We start from the raw sequence: 26,324 nt of genomic DNA, 5'->3' as shown, positions 1-26,324 counted from the left end.
TGACGCTGATGTATCAATGTCAGTGAATATTACTACAGTGTATTAAAGGCTGTTGCAGCCTAAAAAGGATCCATCAGAAGGACTGAATGTTTGCACCTTCTGTGATTTTTAGTGGTGAAAATTGTTACATTTCTGGATATCAGCAGCTGCAATCAAGAAGAAGAAGGTATTTTCTGCCACACAGGAGGTGGGAGGAGAATCCTCAGGAGCTCGCCGGGTGTCAATACGATTGATGGCTGCGTCTCCCCCTCGTTTGGCCGGGATGGAGCTGCCTCGGTTCTGAACCATTGGCCACAGATGGCATGCTTAATGGCCGTGTCTGTCACTGACATGTGGCAGAGAGAGCAAATAGCAAAGGGTGCCGGCTGAGCTCGACATCATCAGACTGCAATCAAAGTTGTTAGGAAGTTAAGTACAAATGCAATTAAACAGTGTCGAAGTTTCCTCAAGGTAATTTAATTGCGAGGCAGCTGGACGGGAATCCAACTTTTCAAGGCCTCAAGTTATGCGCCTCAAGCCAAACACAGGCAGTAAACAATTTAAAGTTTGTTTTTAGTTAATCCATGAGTTGAATAGGAACACTGCACTGAGCTCATTCAGGCTCTGCTTCATACACTCCCCGACACCATAAATATTTCAACCAGCCAAAGCAGGAGCAGGGCGAGATCGATCCAAACCCCCGAAATAAAAAAAGGACGGAGCCCACAGGTGGATGCTGGGCTGTAAATGCACAGGAAGGAGCAGCTACTGGACGGATGCAGCTTGGTGAACATTTGCTTGTGACCGCAGCGATGACCCAGGGTGCAGAGCTGCTCAAGATTTCTGACTGATTCGAATAAAAAAGTTAAGCCCCTATTGTCATTTCTGGCACGTCAGTGTGCAATGGAAACAAAACTCATTTTCCTTTTGCCTGAACTAGCTCAGCAGACTTTACAGCACACCCTCTGTCTCTACTGTCTATGCTAAAATGACATTCTGGTGCCACTACAGAGAAATGAATTAATCTCTCTCTTTTATTCAGCGAGAGAGTTCAAGGATTTGTCCGACAAACATTAACTCAAAGAGGAGAGCTTTGTGCACCAATCTACCGATTCGATCCTTCCACTTTAGAAGGGAAATAGGCTGCGGTGGCTGAGGCAGTGCTAATGCAGGATAAATTCAGGATGGTCCAACAATGGGAGACTCCAGATAATACCACTATAAAAATGCACCGCCTTATCAGTCAACGGAAAACTTCCTACATATTTAAATAAAAGCGGCGGTGGCTATCTGAGGGCAGGAAGTTAAACGCAGAGCTATCAAGTGCATACAAATGACTCGGTCAACTGCAGCCAACAAGCCGCAGTAAACAAACAAAGGCTCGAGGCTCATCTATTCACACCCACACTGCTTATTGTGGACTCAGGTGTTGGGCTCCAGAACAATCTCCAAAACATAAAGTTTCTCCTTCACTTTTTCCCCCAGTGATCTTCACTCATTATTCAAGCACAACTGCCAATTTGTAAGTAGATTCGAGGAGAGCAGCTGTCAGTGTTTCACAGCAGCAGCAGACTTCAGTCACCCCAAGGTAAAAAGAGCAGTTGGTGATTAAATCTAAATAAAAACACACACAGAGACTCGAGATAAACCAGCCGACCACAGCAGCTTGCGGTTTGGCTGTAAGTAAGATGTAATTGGCCCCAAAAACACGACGTACAACATTTTTTTTTTTTTTTAACACACAAACCCACAGTTTCCACCGGGCCCGTCACTTTCAGCAGCGGCTCCCCGCTCTGCTACGCGCCAAGTTGATTTTTGACCTAAGCGGACTGCAGCCACCTCGATCTACACAGAGCAGATCGAGCCAGACAGGAAGTCAGACAGCGGAACGGCTAGTACATCCGGTCAGTTTTCAAAATAAAACACCTGGTGCCGACTTACAGGACTTACAACTCAACAATGTCTGAAATATTAACAATAAAAAAACTTAAAACAGACAATTAACGAAACAATTGAACTATGTAGAGGCATAAAAAATCAAGGAGAGGCTTGATGCTCCACTTCTGAAACGCTCCCACATGCTAGCAGCACTGTGAGGCTGGGTTAGCACAGGGGTGCTTTAGGGTAAATGCTAACATCAGCATGCAAACCCTATCCCGGCTACACTGGGGTAGAAGCACCCTGACGCACCTCAGAACCAAAGGTGTAGCGACCAAAGGCAACCGGGAGCATGAGGCCGTCTCTGGATTGGTTGAGGAGTGTGTACCAGCATCAAAACATCACTAAGTAATGTTCCTCAGCTAAGCAAAACACACTAACGGAATAAGAGGTGTGTTGGCTGTAGTGGTAAGTATGGCTTTAAAGAGCGCTAGCAGCTCATGCTAACAGACACCAGTGCTTGTCTGCCCCCCCAAAAAAAGCTACGTGGACACGGGCGCTAACTTAGTGCTGATACCAGAGAAACGACAGCAGATGTTTGGTTCCAGGAACAAAGACTGGAATGAAAATGTTCCTTCTGCAGCTGAGCCATGTTCTGACCCTCACAACACCTCTGTGTGTGTGTGTGTGTGTGTGTGTGTGTGTGTGTGTGTGTGATGTTACAGAGCACTAAATCAAGGCCATGCACTTGTACACGAACATACACACTACACAGGCAACGCTATTTGCTAGGACTCACAACTCAGAAACAACAGAGGGGAGAGTGAGGGGGACACACACACTGAGTTTGAAGCGAGAGCTACATAATTATTTAAAATCTGCTCCGTGGTTCTACTCCACTTCACACGTACATAACAACACCACCACACATTATCAACACATATGGCGTCTTGCGCCTCGTTCCTTGGTTATTTTTCTTCTCAATAATAAATCCCCTCCAGAGGCGTTTCGCTCCTCTATCATTTATACTCACAATGTATTTTTAACAGGGGCTATACCTTTGGTTGTGATAGCAGGCTGCTCCCCCAGTAGTAGTTTTAGCCTCTTGGCGTGGATTTTACCCTGGTAGTGTGACTGTGCCACCACCGCTGAGGTGAAGGACATGTTACACAGCGTGCAGCACTTATTCTTGTCCACGTCGCCTTCGTCGCTGCCCTAAAAAGAAAGAAAAAGCACAGTGACATCTCGTCAATGATACATCAAAGCATCCAACATGACAATTATTTATCTTTGGCAGCTTTTAAAACAGGATCCAATCAAACACAAGTCAAATGTATTATGAAGAAAGTGCAGCACACTGTGCAAGCAAGACAGCTGCACATTGAACACATCACTAATCTCAACCACCTCAGATGTAACACTCCTCCCCTAAAGTGTTTAGATCCTGGCGGGATGCAAATGAAGTCGACTCTGCATTCTAAGGGGTGATAGTTGGGCCAATGCAGCCAATGGTGGACCGCTCTCTGAGCCTCCATCTGTGCAAGCTGCACCGAAACCCATTATCCTCAGAGAACGCGGAGGACTAAGAGCAACCTGCCACTGCACGCAGCAAGACAGTCGGCTGCTACTGTTTTCACTGAGAAATGAGAGGGAGGAGAGGAAAAACAGTGGCCCGCCAGGCAGGCCGGGTCAAGAAAGGGCTGATATTCAGAGAGGAGGAAGAGGAGGAGGAAGTGAACTCCATGACTTCACTCAGATGTCTGTTTGCAGCACATATAGCCAGCGAACAGCGTGGAGTGATCTGTGTGCGTGTCTTTACAGTTGAATTGCCTCAGCTTGAGACGAGCTGAGATAATGAGCTCGTTCACCTTCATGATATACATACGGTTGACTTTGTGTTGCGTTTTCTTCGAATGCAGCTTTGTATAGCCTGATGACTAACGTGTTTGGATTTGAGCTGACAGTGCAATATTTTACATTTTCCACATTATTAAAGGCAGACTGAAATTCAATTTAACTTTTGCTAAACAAAAATCTCTCTATATATGTGGTGGTGTTTGTTTTGACTTGTGTACATATAATTATTGAGATGTAAATTAGGGCCCAATCCCGATACACCCCTTGCACCGACCACTCAGCCCTACCCCTCTGTTTTGGGCCTTCACACCTAGGAACTACTTTCTCCCTACATTCCGCCACGTCCTCTTCGTTCTCTTAGTTCAAATCTCCTTGTCATCCCACCAATCAATAAAAAGTCAGCTGGTGGCAGGGCCTTCGCCTACCGTGCTCCTTTTCTATGGAATGGCCTCCCACTAGGTATCAAAGAAGCTACATCCACTGCAATTTTTAAGTCCCGTCTTAAAACACACCTTTTTACTCAATATTTTGGTTTAAACTAATTTTTAACTGTTTTATCATTTTCCTTTGGTGTTTTAATATTGTTTTATTGTCTGTTATTATTGTACTTGATTTTATTGTAAAGTGTATTGAGACCATGTACCATGGTGATTTTGCACTCTAAACAATAAATTGATTGATTGATTGATAGGGGTAGGGTGTCCTGAGTCATGTCGGGGTTAGAATTGTTTGCTGATGTCTCTGTAGCTGTATCGTAGGGAAGTGGACTTGTTTCAGTTTCTTGAAGACGTTTCACCTCTCATCCAAGAGGCTTCTTCAGTTCTAACTACCTGGAGGGGAGTTGCAGGCTTATTAAACTCTGTGTGGGAGTGTCCTTATAGAGTCGTTAATCAAATTAAATGACTACATCATTACATTATGAAATATACTGATGTAATGTAAAGTTGCTGCTCTTGATAGCCCATTAACCATCGCTAGTGGCCAGGTAATGAAGCAGTGTTCTTTTTACTTAAAGACTTGATTGATAGCAGAAGTTGTGACCAAATTGTGAGCGTTCATGCTTTTAAAAATGACATTGCATTCTCATAACACCAGGGTTGCCACTGTTAATGCAAGAGAAATCACCACAGCTGAAGATTGAAAATGTCCGGTCTTATCCCTTTACACAACTACGGATGTTATATTAGGAGATGTTGCTGTATGGATTTTGAGTACATCAGTACAAACCTGCTTCCTGACATGAGATGGAGCCATCAATCAGCTTATTTGACGTGCAAATCCACATAACATGTCTGACAGGTGTGCACGCCAGGTACCCTGCAAGCCTCTGTGACCTATTTTCACCCTTAGCTGTAGAAGTGCAAACACATTTTACATGTGTCTTTGCAGAGGCATCATTTCAGCTTTAGATGCTTTTCTGGCAAAAAATAAGCAGCAGTAATATGATTTTTGTAATCACAGCTGGTTTACAGCTGGTGTTAACTAATTCATTGTTAACACATGTATCTATCTTCGCTGTCCAAAATAATTTGGACCGTAGCCAAACTAATAACAAATGCAAACTTCTGATTTAAGCCATCTACACACTGTTTGTACTCATTAAGGATGCTGGATGTGAGCTGGGACAGCTGCCAGCTTACACTGACTTTATTTTAGAGCTTTTTAAACAGCGTTTAATTTTTTACTCTGCTCGAAAAAAAAAAACGAATAGGTTATTTCAGCACTACTCAATTACTCCCAGCACCACTCAATCGCTTTCAATTAGCTGGCAGAAGTACATTTATATTCACTGCATTAGTCTGTGGTCTGCATGCAGAGAGGAGGGTTTGTTCTGTCATGAGGAAAACACATGTGGGTAAATATTTAGGTGTTTAATGAAGTCTTAAACATGACAAGAGGTTCTTCTCATTTGCCAATAATTGCACCTTTCATCTGACCATGTCTTATTATTTTACATATAAAGAAATGTGTCAATTCAGCAACTTTATACTCTTTTCAGGGGAAGACCACCTAGAGAGGAGAGAAGAGAGATCCAGGATGGGAGCCGTGCTCATCCATCTTAGATTTAAGGCTGCTCCTGGCTGATATCTGGTCGCAAGAAAAACTGAAATGGACAGCGGGACATCAGAGACTGACTCTAAGTTGATGGACAGTGTTTCCCAGATGTCGAACTTTTAATGTTAAGATGTCGACCACATTATCATCGCCATCTTGTTGCAGGTGTTTTCATTTCCCCCAACGAAAATCCAAGAGATGCACTACATGTTTATGGTATATTTGCATATAATATGTGTTTGGTATCGATCTCTTCATCTAACTCTCAGCCATAAATCGGCCATCTAGTCCTTTACAGGCCAGCACACCACTTTTCCAAACTACATCCTATATATGTATGAAACTATCCATCTAACCCTACTAACTTTCTCCATGACGCCATGAAACAATATGACCAGGCCGCTGCTCTGGTGCACAAACTGTACACAGAGAAAGCCGAACTATTGATCAACCTCATTCCACCACTGTAACCGTGGGGAGAAATGCATGAAATTACCGAAATGTGACGCTGTTAATGGTCTGCTGGAGCTATGAAATTGGAAAAAAACCCAACAGCGTTGTTTATGCTTTGATGCGCTGGATCAAAGCAGCATTGATTGACTGAGCTACACGCCCCGACTGTATGTGACACGACTCATAATTATATTCCAGGGGAGCAAAATGTTTGTTTACTTGTGAGGCATTTGCATACAGTACAGTCGCAGAGAATGCACACACAGCTCTCATCTGTTAAAGTCTGCAGCTACATTAACACAGGTGGCATTATACATTCACCTGTCTTCATCAGACAAACTGTTCTCCATCTCATTATGTACCCTGCACTCCCAGTGGAGGGGCAGGTGACTTTTCACCGAGGCCTCACATAAACACGCAGCATGATGAGCCAACATGTGTCCAACATGACACACAGTATATTTCATTGAACACTCAAACTAATGAAGAAAACAATTAAGCTAATTAATGATTCAATGATGAAAACTGCAGAACAGGCTTGGATATGAAGCCGTGCGTTACACAGGTGGCTGAAATCAACTCTCGCCCCTCGACAAGTCTGTTTCCACTGCACGATATTTCAACTTTAAGATCCTCTATTATATTTTGATTGTTGTAATTAAGGTCAGATATTGTTCGTTATGCAGAGTCACATTCAGCCAGAGGAGTATGAGCGTGCTCAGGTATGTTTTACTGTAGACCTCTCTCACTCCGGACCCTCGCCGTGAGCAGTGTCTTTAACAAGGTGACATGCTAACAAGATGATAACATGGTCAGTATCTTCACATCAAAAGTTTGACATCTGGGAAAAACTGCTCATCAACACAGTCCACCTCTTGTCGTCCTGCTGCAGTCCTGTGCTCTGCTGGCTCAGAACACGGTCGGCCCGTCAAGTAAAACAGCTTGTTGTGGTCCCATGTGAGTCCCATTCATCCATTTCTTTATACATTACATCAGCAAGTAGCAGCCTTAAATCCCAGCTGGTTTAGTATGACTCCTGGATCTCTCCCCTCTCCTCCCTGGTGCGGTCCGGCTGGTCGGGATGAATGGGAGAAAGATGCAGTGAAGAGTGATCGTCTCAAGTTCCAGTGCTCTTACTCCAGAACCAACACTTCCTTCCTTTTCCAATGCTGATTAATGTGTTTCTGTCATAGGTCATATGTGTGTTTCAGTGATAAAGCAAAAAAAAATAACGGATAATAAAACAAAAATGTAGCTGCATCTGCACTCGCTGCCGTTGCCATGTTCATGGCTATAAGATGCTGTGAGGCGATCAAAGCTTTACGTATGTTCACTTCTGACAGATGCATCAGCGTTACACAGCATCGCAAAAAACTATTGTAAAGAAAACGCAGCATGTGCTCAAGTCGATAGAAGTTGAAGGTCAGTGCCTTCTACTTTTAATAAGCTGACTTTGTCATTGTCAAGCGTTCCCAAAACATCTCTTCTCTGAGGGAATATCTCCTAACTTAATAACGACTCAGATACGACTGAGTGAAGTGAAGAAAGTTAGAAAAACTATTTTACTTCTCGACCTACAAGTAGGACCCAAAAACCTTCTCCTCTACCTCCACCTTTAGCCAGGTAGATTTCCTCCTGTTCGAGTTTATACCCACAGCTTTGAGAACGCATATTCATCCACGTCAAACGGTATGATGACAATCGAAGAATAAAACATCCTGCAGCTGAGATTATCACATCGTAAATAAAGCTGCTGCAGATGTGTTTCACCAGCGGGGGTTCCCGTATTGGACCTTTTACTGAAAATGGTATTTGTAGTAAGCTGCAATCTAGTGCAGATCACCACTGCGCACGTGCGTGTGTTTGGTCTGTGTGTGTGTGTGTGTGTGTGTGTGTGTGTGTGTGTGTGTGTGTGTGTGTGTGGATGAGGAAAGGACAAAGACACACAGCTTTTCCTCCCACAGTGTGTGATAACTGAGGAGCACTGCTGCACAGTGAGTCATTCTGACACACACACACACACACACACACACACACACACACACACACACACAGACACACACACTCAAAGCCCCTCCTCCTGCCCTTGGCCTTGTCCTTCAATAACTCTTAGCACACTCATGTATGCACACACACACACACACACACACACACACACACAGACACACACTTCTTTCAGCTACCAAGGTGGCAGCAGCAGCACAGCCACTAGATTGCAGGATTTCATAGTCATAATGAGCAAATATATATTCAGGAAGAGACCAAAAATACACCAGGAGATGAGACGCCACCTCCAAGTAGGAAGGATCCATAATTTCATGGTTAATTAAAACTGGATAAACGAAGAGCTAATTGCAGGGAAATGTGATTAATGAAGCGGCGGGTCGGTGTCGATGATGCCAGATTGACAATCACAGTTAAACATACAGAGAGCGGCTCGATCGCTGTCCTATATTTTGGATCTGGGGTGGTTACAGCGTGTGCAGCGGAGCGATAATTCTAATGTGATTTGATTACCACGAGTATCGGAACGGTGGAGGAATTTCTGATAAGCTCAGCAGCATATTTAAAAAAAAATTATCTTTGTTTCTTTCCATTTTGGTTTCCGGAAAAAAAAAAAAAATCCATGAGTCATCTGAAAAAACGCAACATATCCAACCTCTGCCATATTTCAGCAGTCATGTGTGGGGAAGGTTCATTTTTTTGTGTGTAGTCTGAAACCCAACAGTGAGAAATAATTGGAGTTCTGCATTGGCAGAATATACTGCTGCGCTGCACTTCTCTGAATATGTAACTGATGGAGGCAGGGAGACAGAGAGGGGGAGAGAAACGTTGCATTTTGAGAGGAGAAAGGGAGAGAGAGTGAGAGAGAGAGGAGGGGTCCGCCTCATTCCCATTCATGTGAGGCATAATAAAATAATCTTTTTGATTTGCAGGCAGTAAATTCTCTTTGCTGTCAGCGCCGTGCTGCACATTTTCATCTTGGTTTAAGTGAGGCACTGTGTCCCTGCCTGCCTGTGTTTGTGGCGTAATATAGACGGGCTGTGATGTCTTTACTGCACCGGACTGTTGTTGTTGTTGTTTTCTTTTGTGACTGCATCAGAACTGCCACGGCGTCAACGTGCACGGGCTCGCAGACGCCGTCTAGGAGGCAACGTTTTACTTTTTCTAGTGCTAGAGTCAACAAGCTGCACTGCTTCTTGAGGTAATAGCTTTACTCTGCGACTAGCCTGGACAGGATTGGCCTGATCCTTGGCCAGGCTTAGCACCGTATAATGCCTGAGCTAAATCTGGAGGTCAGGGAACTCTCACTACTCATGTGCATCTCCCTTAAGGCACAAGCAGAAGAAGAAGAACAGCCAAGTGCAAGGGTAACCCTGCAAAAAAAAAAAAAAAAAGACCTGCTCCCGACATAGCTGTAGACAATGCAGTCCATTGCTGCCAAGCGGAGCATACAGGGGAGCACTAAACAGGGCCGACACAGTCACAGCTGCTGCTGTTGCTGCTGCTGCTGCTTCAGCCACACGCAATCAAATGACCTTCACATTACACAGCAGGCAGTGGACTCGCCTGGACTCACTTAAAATGTGTGTCACAAGGACACAGCGAGAGAAAGTTAAAGTGGCGCCACACGTTCTACTCTCAATGTTTTATTTCCTTTTAAGGCCTCAGGCAAGAAGCCCTCGCACAAACACATTAGTTATGAATGATACACACACGTGATTTACTTCTTGCACTTGCATCGATCGATGTGTGTAAGATCATGTGATGAGATGTCTTCTCTCGTTCATAACTGTTATGTAACACGTTAGCAAGAAGTTTGAATATTTACAACCTGTCTGCCACTTTATTTGGAAGTTGTAGACAGTCTGTCTGTCTGTCCTTCACATATCTCGAGAACTGACTGATCTACTTCAAACTGCAGGTTTGTTGCTGATGACCCCACAGAAATGCAGTGTTGAATATGGTGCAATTTGGACACCATCTGTCTAGACTCAAGCTGGGCTCACACATGATCCCCCTCACACGATCTCATGGGGAAGCAGATGTAAACAAAACAGAGATTCGTGCATTGCAGTGTGAAAACGAGTCGCGGTGAGTGGGGAGACGCGGTCAGCACAGGATTTCTATTCTTCAGTGAGAACTGGAGGTGAGATTTTAAGTTTCTGTCCAATCAAATCCATTTTATTTATATTGTCTCAGTGTTGCCTTCTTTTTGAGTGAGGAAAAACTTGCCAAATTGAAAAATAAAAACCCTTTTAACAGGAGAAACAGTAGCATGCTAGTTAACATTAGCCTCAAGGGCTAGAAAGGTTTATCATCGCTTCGCAGCACCGTCAACTACTCCGGGACGCCTCGCTGATTGTTTGTAGGGTCCGGTTCGGAAAGTACTGATGCAATCCAGATTCTGAATCGTCAATATCAAACATATTTGATATAATCAGGGCGAAACTTGTCGTTGTAGAGACTGCTCCAAGGGCGAGTCGGTGAATTAGCTGATGGGTTAATCACTAGGTCACACTGATCAAGTTAACACAAGCAACTGACGACACATTTCTACAGTTCAGAGGGTTTGCTGAGTCTGACTGAACACTTGTACGAGCACACCTCAAAGACAAAAAGAGAGATTAACGATAAGAATACAAAAAATGTTCTGAATGAAGCTCCTCGATTGACAGACTTGTCTTCGTTCAATATCTGCCGCCTTCTCTTTGTCTTTTCACAAGGTTAAACATTTTCCTGTTCATCCTTATCTAAGCTCTTCACAGTGTAACATAATTGTGAACAGCAGGTTCACACTGTGGATGACCCAGCTGAGGGACTCGGGGATATTCTGATCAGTTACACCAACTCAGCAAAACGCACAGCTGTGATTACTGCACGTTCAGCACTTTCAATGAACCATATGAAGCTGACATATTCACCCAAATTAGTTTTCCCATTGTTGGAGTCACCCCCTCACCTTGACGATAAGGGTCCAGACAGCTTCCTAAATAAATGCACAGTTCAGAAATGATGATAAGGTTGCACTGATCCTCCAAATCACAGAAATCAAAACATTCGTATTGAGCAACACAGGGAGAGCTGAACTCACAAACGTTAGATATTTTTGCACTCTCATTCTTTTGGAATCCTTCATTGGAAAACATCACAGACCACCCAGTGTGCCAGACGTGCTCAGTGGAGTTCAAACACTTCATTCTCAAACGGTTTCCTCTTGCTGCGAGTGGAGTGCAAAAGTGGGCAACGTGTCTGGTGTGGCTAATGAGTCGAAACTAGTCGAATTTGGATGGCAACTTTTAGAAGACTCTGCTGGTGGTGTTTTTTCTGTACTGTTTTTAAAGCTAATTTGAGATTTGAACTTGCCGATCTTCTGGTCCCAAACCAACACCTTCTCACTCCCGACTCGTCAAATATGACAGCTTGGTCAGAACCCCTCAGATTCAAATTATGACGCTCTACCTGCTGCTATTGCATCAGTTTTACATGTGAAGGGCTCCACAGTCAAGTTGGGCTCAGTAGCTACTATGGTTGGACTTCAAAACAAAGCTTGCTGACAAACATTTCATATACTATAACTTTTGAACTGCACAAGACTACTTGGTTAGGTTTAGGCAACAAGCTATTTGGTTAGGTTTAGGCACCACAACTACTTGGTTAGGGTGAGGCAACAAAACTACTTGGCTAGGTTTAGGCAACAATGCTTAAAATCAATGTGTTCACACACAGGACACAAACCCTGGTCTCCTGCTGGAAAGTACTACCTATTACCAACCCAACCACCCCCTGACTTTTCTTGCTCTTTATACTACTACACTAAAGGAAAGCTTCAAGAAATGATGAGTAACTACAGCGCCAACCAGTCCACCCGAGGAGGAACAACATTGTCACCTCTCTCACATCTTCCTGTAGCTGGAAATGGTTTTCTTTCTGAAGACAATTCGCCGGATCCCTTTTGGAGGTTCCCTTTATCAATTAGTTCATTGCCCTTGGACCTGTACTGTACCTCTGGACCCCTGCCTTCATTCTGCTGGACTCTGGACACCTTCGCTGGGAATAATAATCCACCTTTCCTCACAGAGCACCAACTCACATCCATCCCCTTTACAAAGAAGCTCAGAGGACATTTGCACATTTAGAAGACAAATGGATGTGTGGTGTCCAGGTTACATACTGAAGGGAGCTGCAAATACAGTTAGGGAGGCAAAGAGGCATCATCCTCTCCTCGGTTCATTTTTCAAAGAGTAGAAGATTGACACTTCAGTACTCTGGAAAATATTTGATATTATATCTAACAGTCTGAGGTGCCTTTATGTTTATTCAGCATTATGTTCAATAGAGTCTGTGTGCATTTATCTGTCAGTGGTAAGCCTTAAAGTGATATTTAACTGCTCTCTTTTGAAATGTCACGCATTACAGATGAGATTTAAAGTTTTGTTTCCGGGCGAAAGTGGCTAAAAATGCTTCAAAAGCAGCAGCTCGGTCCAAAGTGTTCAAATCCATCTTCACACCCAAATCGGCTCAACAACTATAACGTCTTTCCCGGTCGTAAAATTATAGAGCCGACACTATATAACCCAATAATTCTTTATCTATTCATCTTTGAGAAGCAATACAAATAACAGCTACACAGCTCTTATTTCCATGCATTATCTGAGTCATCTGGTTTTCCTTTTATCCTGTTTTTGCTCTGCATATCTTTGTTTTTACATTATTTAAAGCCACCTGGCACGGCATTCGAAACAAAGATACATGAGAGCAGTATGTTTTGTACATGTGGTACCTCCATCTGCATGGTAGTGCAATTATGCAAATACATTTTGCACATACATTACGGCCATGTGTGAGTAATAGTTTACACTTTCTGCACGGTACATCCATCTGTAGACCAGACTATTTTAATATCCCGTTGTGCTTGTCACATTATACATTCCATTTGTCTGAATTTACAATTAATTTACAAACTTCTTTGTGTTGGTGTGTGATGCATTTAGCAATTCATGCCCTTGAAACTTGTGTCAGTACTCAACTACTGCAAATATACTGAAAAAAATGTGTGTATTGCTGCATTTGGAAGATAAATATAGTTACTATTTTTGTAGTTTTTGCAATGACACCACCATGTATTTCCTCACAATGGCAAGATAAAGTGGATAATTATCCTTACCCACAGTAACTGTATGCCATGTATTAAAACTAGCAAAAGTAAATGTCGATTGCACATTGTAATGGCTATGGAAAAGTCAGGCCATCGCAGTCAGATCTGTTCCCTATAATCATCACTTTCACTTCGCTATTTTGTCTGCCAACGTCCACGAAAAATCTCCCGGGTCCAGGCTGGCAGCCTAGCACCCGTTTCCACCTGCTTTAATGTCTTCATTATAGACTGAATGAATTAATAAGCTCACTTTTTTCCTGTGTTGTTGGTTGTTGCTACTTGGAGAAAAATGGAAAGTCATCCAGTTGGCACCAATAATACCACTTGGAAACACGAGGGTTGGACGGTTGTCTATTTACACTTAAAGTCGAAACCCTCCATAGTAGAGCTGAGTTTTAGTTTTTGTGCGTGTTATCCTTCTGTGAACTTTTATTCCATCCCTGGTGCTTTCAGGCCAAATACGCTTTACGGTGAATACATGCTATAAGAAATGTGTGTATTTGCTATAGGTGGATGTGCACCATGTGTGCAGTATGTTAGATATTGCTCAAGGAGAGGTTGAGGCAACGAAGCATAAGACTGCAGTCACTTCTTATTCAGTCAAGACACCTGTGCCGTCTCCAGTGCAACTGCTCCAGCTCTCCACCAGGGTCCAGTGGCGACGCTGCAGGCCTGATTTTAATGGAAACTGGCAGTTGAATAAACTGACAGGCGAACACCAGAAAACCAAGTCTGCACACGTGAACATTTACAGTATCGTGGATATTACTTCTGCTTGATAAATTACTAAATCGTGCCTTGAATAGTAAGTGCAACATATAATACAATGAGAGAATTTCATATTTAGATAATGTTCTCACTGATGAAAATGTGGTGCAGAAAGTATTGATCCCTGAGAGGCTATGGGGCAGAAGTGCTGCAATCGTCCTTAGGTTTAGATGTAAGATTAAAAAGGGTTATGTTAAGGTGTCAGTCTTGAGATCTTCACTTTAGTTATATATTGCAGAAAATGGTTTAGCTAGCTTCAATCTCCTGATTAATTATTTTCGCCGCTGTAAAAGCTTGGCTCTATGGATGGCAATGTTGGTCTGTGGGAGTCAGTCCTCCACTTCTGTCCAGACTGAAATATCTCAACAACTATCGGATGGATTGGCGTGAAATTTTGTACAAGATATGCGTGGTTCCCAGAGGATGAAGCCTGTTGACTTTGGTGATCCTTGGACTTTTCCCATTTGTGTCACAAGCAGATCAAAGTTTCCATTATCCTGTGAAATATCTCAACATCTACTCGATGAATTGCTGTAACTTTCGGTAAAGATTTATGGCTCCTAGATGATGTTTCCTGCTGACTTTACTGATCCTCTGACTTTCCCTGAAGTGTCACCACGAGGTTGCCAGTAGTAATTATAAGTGAAATGCCTCAGAGGCTACTGGATGGATGTCATTAACTTTGGCACAGATGTTCATATTCCCAATAATAATGGTGATGGCGAACTCTAGCACCATCATTGGTTTATGGTCAAATACCTGAAAACTAATGACATTTCTATTAGCCTTATAGCTATTTTGTTTGTACCTCAGTTAGCCAATTTTAGCAAGCTAATAAGCTGAACTAAGATGTCAAACATTACCTGCTTACATCAGCATGAGTATTGTCATTTTGAGCATGTTAGTACGCTGACGTTAGCATTTATCTCAAAGCACAGCTGCAACCTAACAGAGCTGCTAGCATGACTGTAGACTCTTAGTCCACTTAACAGAGCCAACAGGGACATAACACCACCAGAATAAAACAATAGTCTTCTACTTTTGGCAACAGAGCAGCTTCCGGGGAGCCGTTCTGGGTTTAAATGCTTTTCAAGGGCATCTTGACAGCTATCGTAGAGGTAGGGGGCAGCTGCTCTTTCACATGTCCCTCTTTCAGCTGCTGTGAGGATTAAATCACCAACATTACTATCAAAAGAAAGATTCTCAGAGCTCTTGTCTGCATTTTGATTTTGCCTAGTAACACCTTAAGAATGACAACTTGAACAGGAAATACAAAATGTGTGTTGCAGATACTCCCATAGTGAATTAGTGTGGCGATCAAAGAGCTTATTTGCCAGGAGGCCGTGTTTTCCTTTGGCATACATTTAATTTCATGTCGTATGCATGTGCAACCCTGTAATCTGCCCTGAAACATGTAAAACCAATCACAACCACGTTCTGTAGCCATCATTAGACCTGCTTACTGCATGTAGCAGTGTGGGAGAATGACGTCTCCTCCTGAGCTGTTGTAACATTAAAACTATCATCTCCTGGTTGAGGTGGGCCGAACCCCGGGGATAAGACAGAACAAAAGGATCTGAGGAACCATCTATGCAAACTGTTGTTTTAACGAGTGTCTACAGCAGCAGAGCTTTCAGACAACACACTGAGACCAATAAAAACACGTTCACCAACAGAGCTGCGATGGTTCCTGGGAGCGAGTGTGTAAACGTGGAGAGCTGTTTTTTCCGGGTTAACAGCGTCGCCTCATGCTGCATCTCTGCGAGGGGCATTTCATCAAACACCGAGCTGTCCCGGTTTATATTAGCTGCCTCTTGGATATTCAAGTCTATTTCTTCAATGTAATTTGAACGGAGGTAAGGGCAGTAATTCAGTGGCTGCTTGGGAGCTCAGTGCGATATTAGGCAACTCCCAGGCAACTGTGAGCACACACGAGGAAATGATGAAGGTGCCGATGCTGGAAGCGTATTCGACTTAACTGCGAGCTTCACCTGTGTCTTCTCTTATATGTACCTCTCATGGTGTTGTCCAACAGTTGCAGTATGGACTGTAGCTAATTAAAGTTAGTTAGTTTGGTTATTCATTCTTATTCAATGATAATATTGTTTTATAATGTCACTGCCTATGCCGGGGATTTCTGCAAAAATAAATCTGGCAACTATGAATGGTGGCCTATAAAAATACACTAAATACGCCTCATGGGGATTCAACACAACGTCCTTCTGTGGTATAGTTGAGTGTCTCACCATATGTTGGTGTGTATATACTTTCACAGATGGCATAAACACACAGATACACACAGCAGTGACCATAACAGATCAGACGATAACAACAAATAGATCAGCTTGAAGTTGATTTAAGATGTGTAGCAGTCTCATTGTGTAAGACTTGCTATATTTTTAATTTGAGTTTTAAACCCTCTGTATTGATCGCAGTGGACTCAGATCAGCTGTGTGCAGGCTGTTGGAGACTGGCTCCTAATTAATGAGTGAAAGCAGCTTGGGTCGCTGCCCTCTCAGCCAATCAGGGTGTGATGACACCCTTTTTGTGAAGGCTTAAGAGAGGTGGGGAATGACACCCGGGTCAGACTGGTTCTGGTTCTGTCCTTGACTCACTGCAGACCTCATCCCAACAGACTGTCAGCCAGAAACTCTGCTCTGTTGAGGCCCTGTCCTTTTTAGTTGAGGGAAGTTGTGTGCGTGCTGACTGACAAATAGTTATCAGAGATCGATATCCAGCATCTCTCTAAGTATCAGTATTTTTTGTGTCTATTGCCAAAAAAATAAATCTATTTAAATTGGCTCTGATGCTCCTGTTTTCTTCACCAGCCTGATTTTTTTTGCTCCACACGTGTCCTGTATCTGTTTAATCAGCCCAGCCCTGTTACCTGAGTTCTCCCCATTTGCTTTCCCTCCACACCTGCACTTCATCTCCCTGTTTGTAGTGTTGTTCCCTTCATTAACCCTGTGTTTCTCCGCCTCACTCCACCTGCACCTCTATTCTATCATTCGTTTGGTTTTCTGCTCTTTGTCGATCTTTGTTTCTGTGATCTTGCTTAGTTTCTGTTATCCTGCTGCTCCTGTTCCCCTGATGTTCCTTTGTGTTTGTCATCTAATGCACTTCATGTCTGCCGTCTCATGCATTTAGGGTCCACGTTCCCTACTCCAGAGTGACAGTACCTGAAGATTGTACCTAAGTACAGTACGTAAGTAAAATGTAATTAGTTACGTTCCATCACTGGTTATTCTCGACTTGACACTAAGATTTTTATTTCTACTGCAAATGTTTATCAGTTATCGGTATCGACCCTGAGGAAGAAAAAAACATTTCAGTCGACCTCCAATAAAAAGTCTTTGGTGTTCATCCAGCTGCTGTCTTGAACAGAATACTGAATTAACTGCAATAACAACTTAAAAACCACAAACGCTGGACACATCCCCGACTGGCAAAACTGCAGCCTGGATACAGATTTACTCGTCTCTCAGGTTTGTTTTATGACAAAACATCACCTGAATGTATTTCTGTCCTGCATATTTGACTATTGAACAAACCTAACCAGAACATAACCACGCTGGTCCAAACATGTATAAACTATTTCACCTTCTTAATCCTCAAAACCCTGAGAACATGCTACGTGACACTCCCTCCCCGCATGAGAGCAGGTTATCACAGCAACTAGCATGACCAGCAGCGTGTACAGTTGTCAGATGCCATCAGCTCAACCAGGTCCAGACGCGGGCCATGCCAGGCCATACGCACTCCCACAGTCTCTGGAGGCGGTGCTGCCGCGTGTATTTTTAGACGGTGCCACCTTATAAGCACAGCCTGGTCGCATCACATCTGTGTAGTTTAAGTGGAGCCCTCTCCTGTGAGGGCAATGTGCCCTTTTACCAGGAGCCTAAGGTCAGCCTGCAGACCCAACATAGATTTATTGTGACACTTGAAAAAACAGAGATGAAAAGATGTGAGGCAGGTCCTGCTTTGATCACAACTGTTGTCGTCCTGCTTCAGAAAGCCAAACCACAGTTAATGTACAGTGAGGTTCAGATGTGCGACTGGATATCACCTTTCCCTTTTGTGTAGTCAAAAATGTTTTTTAAATGTATTTTTAAAGTTTTATATCATTAAAGATAGAAAAAGGGTCCTTGTTATTGTTAGTAAACGTGCTGCAGCTAATTAGCAAATTAGCCTGCAGACTGACGTTAGCGGTGCACTTTAACCCGGTGATTGTTTGGTTTGCTGGCCGAGGCCGCCACAAAATAACACAAGGACAGGAGTGTGCAGTAAAGCAGCTCTGTGAGGCCGTCTCTGGTCCTTTGAATTTATTACAATTCCCTGAGGGGCACATGAACGAATGTCTGTACCAAATTTCATGGCAATCCATCCAATAATTGAGATATTTCACTCAAATGCATAAATGTCAACCTGCTGGTAGTGCTACATAAAAGGTCAGGTGATCACCAAAGTCAATATGATCCATCCTCTGGGGATCCTGAGTGTCTAAGCAAAATGTCATTGCAGTTGTTGAGATAAATCAGTCTGGACCAAAGTGGCGGACAAACCAACAGACGGACCAACAATGCCATCTCTAGAGCTGTGCAGTGAGTGTGGCTAGAAATGTGTTTCCTGTGACTGGGGTTTGGTGGTGCATGCATTTCCCACTTCGATCCACAGCAAATGTAACAGCAGCCGACATCATGAGGCCCTGCCACCAACAGAACCAACGTGTCCCTCCATGACTGACCCATTTTCTATAAAAAGAGGTGTTAAATACAGTCTTTAAAATCCACTGTGAATGTTGTGGTTATAACTTCACCCACTTCATTTGACTACTCATCTTTAAAGATGCTCAGTTGTGTAAAGTATAGAGTGTAAAACTGGACTCATCTCCATGATCCAAATACATAATAGATGACTCAAAACAGAATCCAGAGGCTGCAGCCAGCGAACCCTCAGAGGGACGCCGAGTAGCTGCAGCAGAAGAGAGCGAAGGATAGTAAATCCCAACCTCACAACCCCACCCCACCCCCATCTCCGTCTCTCCTGGAACAGATATTAACCCCAAGGTAGATTTAATTTGAATAGCGGTGTGGCTCAGAGGAGACGTTCTATCAGCTCCGAACTCCTCCCGTGGCTCTCATTCTCGTCTCCTGACAGGATTCTGCAGCGAGTTACACAACATTGAGATTTTCCTGTCTTCATCCCGCCGAGGTCCATTAGCGGGCTGATGCTGGCAGTTGATTTGTGAAATGCGCTGCATACGGGGAGGGGAACGCGTCCCTTTGGGCAGATTTGATGGTTGTTGTCCTGGTGGATGGCATCTCGTTATAAGCAGACACTCCTCGTCAACGATGGGTGTCAAATGGAAACGTGCTACAGCTGAATTTTGGTTTGATGGATGCCTCATATAGACGTTTTTATAGCATCTCACTGCAGCCATAGCGACAATAGTTTTAGGACGGAATAGCCTGAAGGAAAAATCCTGAAGTTGAAGCATTTGCATTGAATTTAAGTTCGGCACAAGGCTTTTACACTTAATGAGATGCATTTTATTGTAGTTTTTATAGGTGTGGATTGCAGGATACATAAAGCAGTCCCTCAGTTCGTGGCATTATTAAAATAGGCCTGCCTGAGCCACGGCAGACTTATTCCTGGGATATGCAGGCTTTTAGAAAGAGGCTTACAAATCATCGGAGTTTGTAACCTAATGTCTAAAAACAAAATGCAGCCCCGGGGCAAATGCAATACATGCTGATTTATTGAACGGGCTTAGAGACTTTATGGTCCTTGACTTAATCCTATTAGTTGAGCTTTCATTTAAACTTTAATTTATCTGTCAAGAACAATTTGTAAAACATTTTCACACAATGCTGATACGAGTCCTGGAGAGCAGTGATGGAAGCTCAGGACAACCAGGTAGAGTTCATGAAACATGACTCCTGACCCTGCGGCTGCACAATTAAATTTGAATAATCATACTGTTACTTTATATCAGAATTTATAACCATATATTTTGTTTGTCATTGACATATGCCTGTTAAACACTAAGACTATCTTCAAACTGCAAACTGTTATATGCAGATTGTATCCAGATTGATTTTAGGAAGTCTGAATGACAAACTCAGGTAATGCAATCTTTTGCAAATTGGATCCAAACCACATTTGAAGGTGGTTTTAAAATGCGATTAAAACGCGACGTCACATGCTGTACGATGACAAATCAATCACAGGAGTGCTTCAGAGCAGCTGGGCAGCATCCACTTAGGACAAAACATCTCTTTACAAGCACTTTGGTACAAACCCTGTTTGTTTTTAAGCGCTCTATAAATACATTTGACTTTGACCTGTGAAGTTCCACATTCTGTAATAATATTAGCAATCTGATTTTTTTTAAATTTCTTAAAGACTGATCTGGTGATTCACTATATTCTGTTAACTGTCAACAAATTCCATAAAAGGACCCAAATCATAAATAAATGAATGTATCCCCTAAGAAGTATTGTGTGTGTGTGTGTGTGTGTGTGTATGCACGTCTGATATATCTTTTTCCTCTGTGCACTGTTGTTGTCTAAAAAACACTCACTGGAGCTCCAAATCTGAGGATAAAACAATCCCTCAAAATGCATCATTTCATTTGTTAAAAACTACAATGAGCAGCTGTTTCAGTCATGGGTCATGTTTTTAAGATTCACATCGTCAGGGTTGAGTGCCACAGACAGGACAGGGATCTCGATAACAATAATTTTAATATCTATAGCCTCGTTATTTAAATGTCTCTATCTTCACTTTCTGGCAGAAATACAGGAATTTACATTTGGACGTGAGACCTACAGTATCATCTTTAGCTCATCAGCTTACAAAAAGCTGAATTATTAGTGACGTCAGACACAAGGATTTTATTTCAAATCAGATCAAAATGAGTTTTGAATACATAATAACGTAATTTTGTACGATTGGATATCAGTACCCTTGACCAAGGCACCGGCTAAAATCTGTAGATGTTGCTCACTGTTCCCCCGCGATGGGTTAAATGCAGAGTACCACTTTGTTGTACATTGTACGATATGTGATCAAATAAAGATTCTTCTCCCTAAAACATGCCTCATCTTCTTCTTTTACCCCAGTAAACACAGCATAAACACATTGTGTAAATGTGTGTTTTTGCTGTCAGACTCCACATCCAGAACTCTGCAAAGATAAAAGCAGCTCCCAGACATTTACATCATAGACTTACAAAGAAACACTGAGCACAACCCTCCCCCACACCGATGCCTTTAGATGACACAAGCCATCAAGGTCACCTCACATGAACCGGCACTGAACGCTCGACATGAGCCGTTTCCCTGTTGACTCTGCTGCAGTAAGGACGGTTTCTGGTAAAACAACTGTATCCATGTAGAAAACAATTTCCCCGCCATCCCTGTTAACAGAACGGCTACAAAACAGACACAGATTCTACCTGACAGCCAAACACAAAATACAAACAGCTTTGATATTGAGAGCAGCTGAGAGTAATAGTAAAGGCCAGAGGAAAAAAATACGACTGCCTCTACTTCACGCACTTAGCCAACTTCTGAATGATTCTGCATAAATATGTTTTACTACCAACAGTTACCGCTGAGAATTTTATTTTTTGAACATCAGCAAGTAATACAACACCATAAACAGGTTGGATGACTTACAATCATGTCTGTCCAGACTCATGTAATATATGTAGTGAAGACTTTGTGGGTATTGGAGTGTATTTCTTGGCAAAGTGGAAGTCGTCATTGTATTGACATGCATGTCAGTACAGTATCCTTTTTTGGAGGTCTCAGTGTCGTATCGACATTTTTACTCAGTCTTGTCTCAGACAAAGAGGACTTTTGCAGGGATATAGCTGGATTGTACTTACTGATGGTTTCTACGGGAAGAAAAGAGTCACCCAGAAAAAAAACGATGCGTGCAAAGAAAGTCTATTGTGTTAAGCTGATGGTAAAACAGAAAAGGAGTGTTGAATGATTTGTTGACTTCAGCTCCTTCGATTTGTTTGTTTGCTCACAGAAAACAGGAGTAAGATTCAAACCCACACGTAAAATTCAAGTCTGCAATGTCTTTTGATCATTTCCAGCCACATTGTGAGAATGTGGATCCTTCAGATTTTATCCAATTAAACATTTGTGTGAAATGCTGTCATAATTACCTCCGTGTGTTTGTTGATTGGTCGGTAAACTCGTTTGTCAGCAGGATTATACAAAAACTGTTGATTGGATTTCTGTGGTACTTGGACGGACAATGGATCTTGACATTTTGTTAACTTCTCAGGGAATAATGCACGGATGTATTATTCCACAACACAATGGAGATTATGACTTCATCTGTATTGTTTTGTTGTCCTAGTGGTTGGCTGCTACAGATCTGATAAGCTTAAAGAGGTCATGTTATGCTAATTTCCAGGTTCATACTTTTATTCGGGGGTCCTAGTAGAATAGATTTACATACTTTGATTTTCAAAAAACACATTATTTTTCTCATATGGTGCATCGCTGCAGCATCCCTTTACACATTGTGTCTTGAACGCTCCGTTTTAGCTACAGAGTGAGACATCTCGCCTGTGTTCAATCTTTGGTGAGAGTTGCACATGCGCATTACTTAACGGGCAGGATGAAACCAATCAGAGGCAGAGTAGGGCCGGTCACGCCTAGCAAGGTAGTGTGATCTAAAATAACGCTGCTGCAGCAGTAGCATCTGTTTGTCTGCTGACTGACTGGAGTGTATATATTTTCTAATAAATATATGTATTAATATAAGGCCTGTTACATAGTGACAAACATACGTTACAGAAGTAAAGGCTCGACTCCAAACCAGACGTTTCAGGCAGAGCAGGAGCAGCGTTTTCTGTGGGAGAGAGTAACTCCCTTTGGTGTGGACTTTTTCACTTTGCAGAACTTTTTACATGCACAAAAATGCTTCATAACACAATAAAAAGGCAAAAAACCCAAAAGCATAATATAACCTCTTTAAAGCCCCCCTCCAGTGTATTTTAGTATTTTTATGATATCTCATATCTTTCTGAATCCTTTCCTGACAATGTTGAGCCACACAGTTCCACAATTTGACTTTTGAGTATGACTAAAGTCGAATCTGAGTGTCGTAAAACATCCTCCAATAGAGGTTATAAAAGCAGCGTAGCTACTTTTTCAAGAAACAGGGCACTCGTCAACACACAAGAAAATCTGTGCGAGTGACGACTATCACTATCCCTGCTAATATTCATGCTGCTTGTCCGCGCTAATTTCGGCGCTATCACACATCCATGTTGCGATGGTAATAACTTTGTGTGACTATTAACCACATCCCCGTTCTCTGTTTGAGAAAAAAGCGCTGACTGGAGGGGAAGTATTTATGGGTGGATTAATATCGAGTTTGATATTGGGTTAGGCTTGATTCAATTAAAGGGAACAGTTGGGCCTTGATAGAGGGATGAATTCATGAGTAATGGCCAAAAAACATGTTTTGTGAGGTCAGAGTGAGTCCAAGTTGACGTATGTACCAGATATGAAGAAATTCCCTTCACCTGTTCCTGAGATATCATGTTCATGAGTATGGTGCAGACATACAGATGTACACAACGCCTCTGTCCATGGTTATCACCAGGCGCAGAGGCATAAAAACAATATGACACTATGCATCAAACAGTCAGACGGCGAGTTGTAAGTAATGGGAAGCACAAACTGCTGCCTATAACCGCGTCTGTATCAGTCTTCGCTCTGATTAGATGTAGTTCAGTGCGAGTGATAAAAGTTTCAGCACAATGCTGACAGGAGATAAGAGTACAAGTCCTCCTGCGTCTGAGAGATCGCAGAACAATCTAATCAAAGAAACAGTCGTAGAAACGAGGAGAGGGGGGAGAAGGAGACAAGGTGGGAAAGTGAAGAAGTGGAAAGGGGAAAAGGGGGCAGGCGAGAGGAAAAGGCATGTGGGGACAGATGAGGAGATGGGAACGAAAGAAGACAGCGAGGCAGCGTAGGGAGCACTGGGTTAGAGGGGGAAAGTACAGTGAAACAAACGTAACAGCAGGACCGGGTGATGAGCGGAGGCAGCCAGAGAAAGCGATAGCGTCTCTTGATGTGTCCTTATCTGGTCCAGTAGCCCAGATTTCTACACTGATATCTTGCAAACTCCCCAGTAATCAGTCTCTCCACAGCCTCTCTTCCCTTCCTACATCACATCACACCACGCCAACCCCGAAAACGCCACTTGAAAGGAACGTGGAAGGGAAACGTCCCCTCTCAGTGTGACACAAACATGAAATCTCAACATGCACCATGAAATCTCAACACTGTGATGCTTATCTGAGTGTGGGCATGGGAGCGACTGTGTTTTTTGTCTTTGCCTCATGGAGACAGAGGGACCAGAAGTTGCTTTTGAGTGGTAAAAGGCTACACAAAAACAACCAACACACATCACTTATCGAACAGGAAATGACGGGCCACATAATTGCGCCTGTCAAACACATCATGTACTCCCAATTTACATGACAGGGAGGGCTGGGAGGGCCGAATACCTCACAATGTGTCTTTGTGTTTAATGCGTCAGACCGAAGCGCTGTCACTGTCGCATTGTTCATTGGTCTAGAAATGTGGCACTGCTGTTTATCTGTCAGCCGTTCTGGGGTGCGGGGGGGTTGCGGGGGTGGTCACACTGGTGTTGGGAAAAGCAGAAAATCCATTAAGAGTGAGGGTTAGCATATGAGACTGGCAAGCTTGTGGATTGATGTGTGCATGTTTCTCAGTGATTACCGACACCGTGGGGAGACATACAGCAGCACGGAGCACAGTTTTACACAGGAGGACTCACATTGTCTGTTCTGAGCTTCTTGGCAGGGCAGCCTCCATCCACAGGATGTAGCATGTAATACAGCCGCACTTTGTTGGCGTGTTTCCGACTCTGAGAGAAAGAAAGAGGAGAAAAAAATAAGAGAAGAGTCTCATTCAAGAGGTAGACTCATTACATACAAGTGGTTAGTAAACACTTCACGTCTCAGCGTGTTTTCCTCTCTAAGACGAGGTCAACAACATTTTTCATTCCTCTTCTTCTAATCATTCCACTCAAACCGTAAACAGGACTTTTATTAAATATTTCTAATAATTACTTGTAATCGAGTTTACCACGATTCAAAACCCGAATCACAAATGTAAAAAAATATAGATTTTCTAAATGTTAGTTAGTAGAAAAACAAGTGGAACTAAACTGCAAGCGTAGTGCAGCACCTGGACACACACAGCGCGCACGTGCTAGAGTTAACAAGGCAGCAGTTGCAAGGGTGTCGTTTATTTAACGACTGAATGATGACATTTTTGAGAGACGAATGTGAAGCAGGCCACATGTCTGAACACTTTTTGTGTCGTCACGAGACGTTATGATGAAGAACATAACTCTACTATAACACTTTGCTCAGTGTTTAACCTTTAAAAACTCTGCTTCTGCTCAGCGTCTTGTACAACGATAGACCCCGGAGCTAACAGTGCAGCACAGAGGCGTTAATAACGTTAATAACACAGCACAACACACCTCCTTTATTGTGTTATCCACATGCACGCATGCTTTCAAATGAATTAATTAATGAATTGATGCTGTTAACTTTTTCCAAATTAAAAGGTTGCAGATGATTTATCTTCATTTCCAGTTGTGTCTCATGTTGTAAATCAGCAGATTAATGACCCCAATTAATGGTTCAGCAGTAAATTGGAGGAAAAGAGTGAAAAATAGTGCACTCGATAATCAATTATGAATCGAATCGCGAGAAACTTGGTTATGTTCAGGGAGCAACTGTGGTCATGTTTTTTTTAAAAATATATACATATATTGAGTGTTGGTAGGAAACAGAGGTCACCACCCAACACTTAATTGACCTATCTAACCACTCCAACCTTCTCCCTCTACGGGGGGTTAGTGGCTCTGTGATAACACCACTTCCTCCTTCACTCCCAACGTACAGCAGTCATAATTCATAATCATAATTCCCTCAGCTGCTGATGGGCGAAAATTTGCTGAAACGACGATTCTGTCGTTTTTTCCTGGAAGGAGACTCTCGTCTATCCATACTGCAGAACCCAAATCATTCCAAGGCCCATCGAGATATTTAATCCCATGAGCTGCAGCTATTTTTAACACGTCGGATGTACCAATAATA

The 26,324-nt window shown here is 42.8% G+C and overlaps 1 protein-coding gene across 1 annotated transcript in view; it reads right to left on the bottom strand.

Annotated features, from left to right (window-relative positions):
• zmat4a (zinc finger, matrin-type 4a) overlaps window positions 1-26,324 on the bottom strand; it is a 107,771-nt gene that overhangs the window by 40,060 nt on the left and 41,387 nt on the right. Inside the window, exons 3-4 of the mRNA XM_073466918.1 lie at window positions 24,989-25,078; window positions 2,916-3,072 (exon numbers count right to left, since the gene is read on the bottom strand). Of these exons, the coding sequence (XP_073323019.1) occupies window positions 2,916-3,072; window positions 24,989-25,078 (247 nt within the window). The remainder of the gene's footprint in view (window positions 1-2,915; window positions 3,073-24,988; window positions 25,079-26,324) is intronic.

The sequence above is a fragment of the Pagrus major genome, chromosome 5 (assembly GCF_040436345.1).
Source record: "Pagrus major chromosome 5, Pma_NU_1.0".
NCBI lineage: Eukaryota > Metazoa > Chordata > Actinopteri > Spariformes > Sparidae > Pagrus > Pagrus major.
The sequence above is the reverse complement of the archived record's forward strand: the minus strand, read 5'-3'. Positions and strand labels throughout refer to the sequence as shown.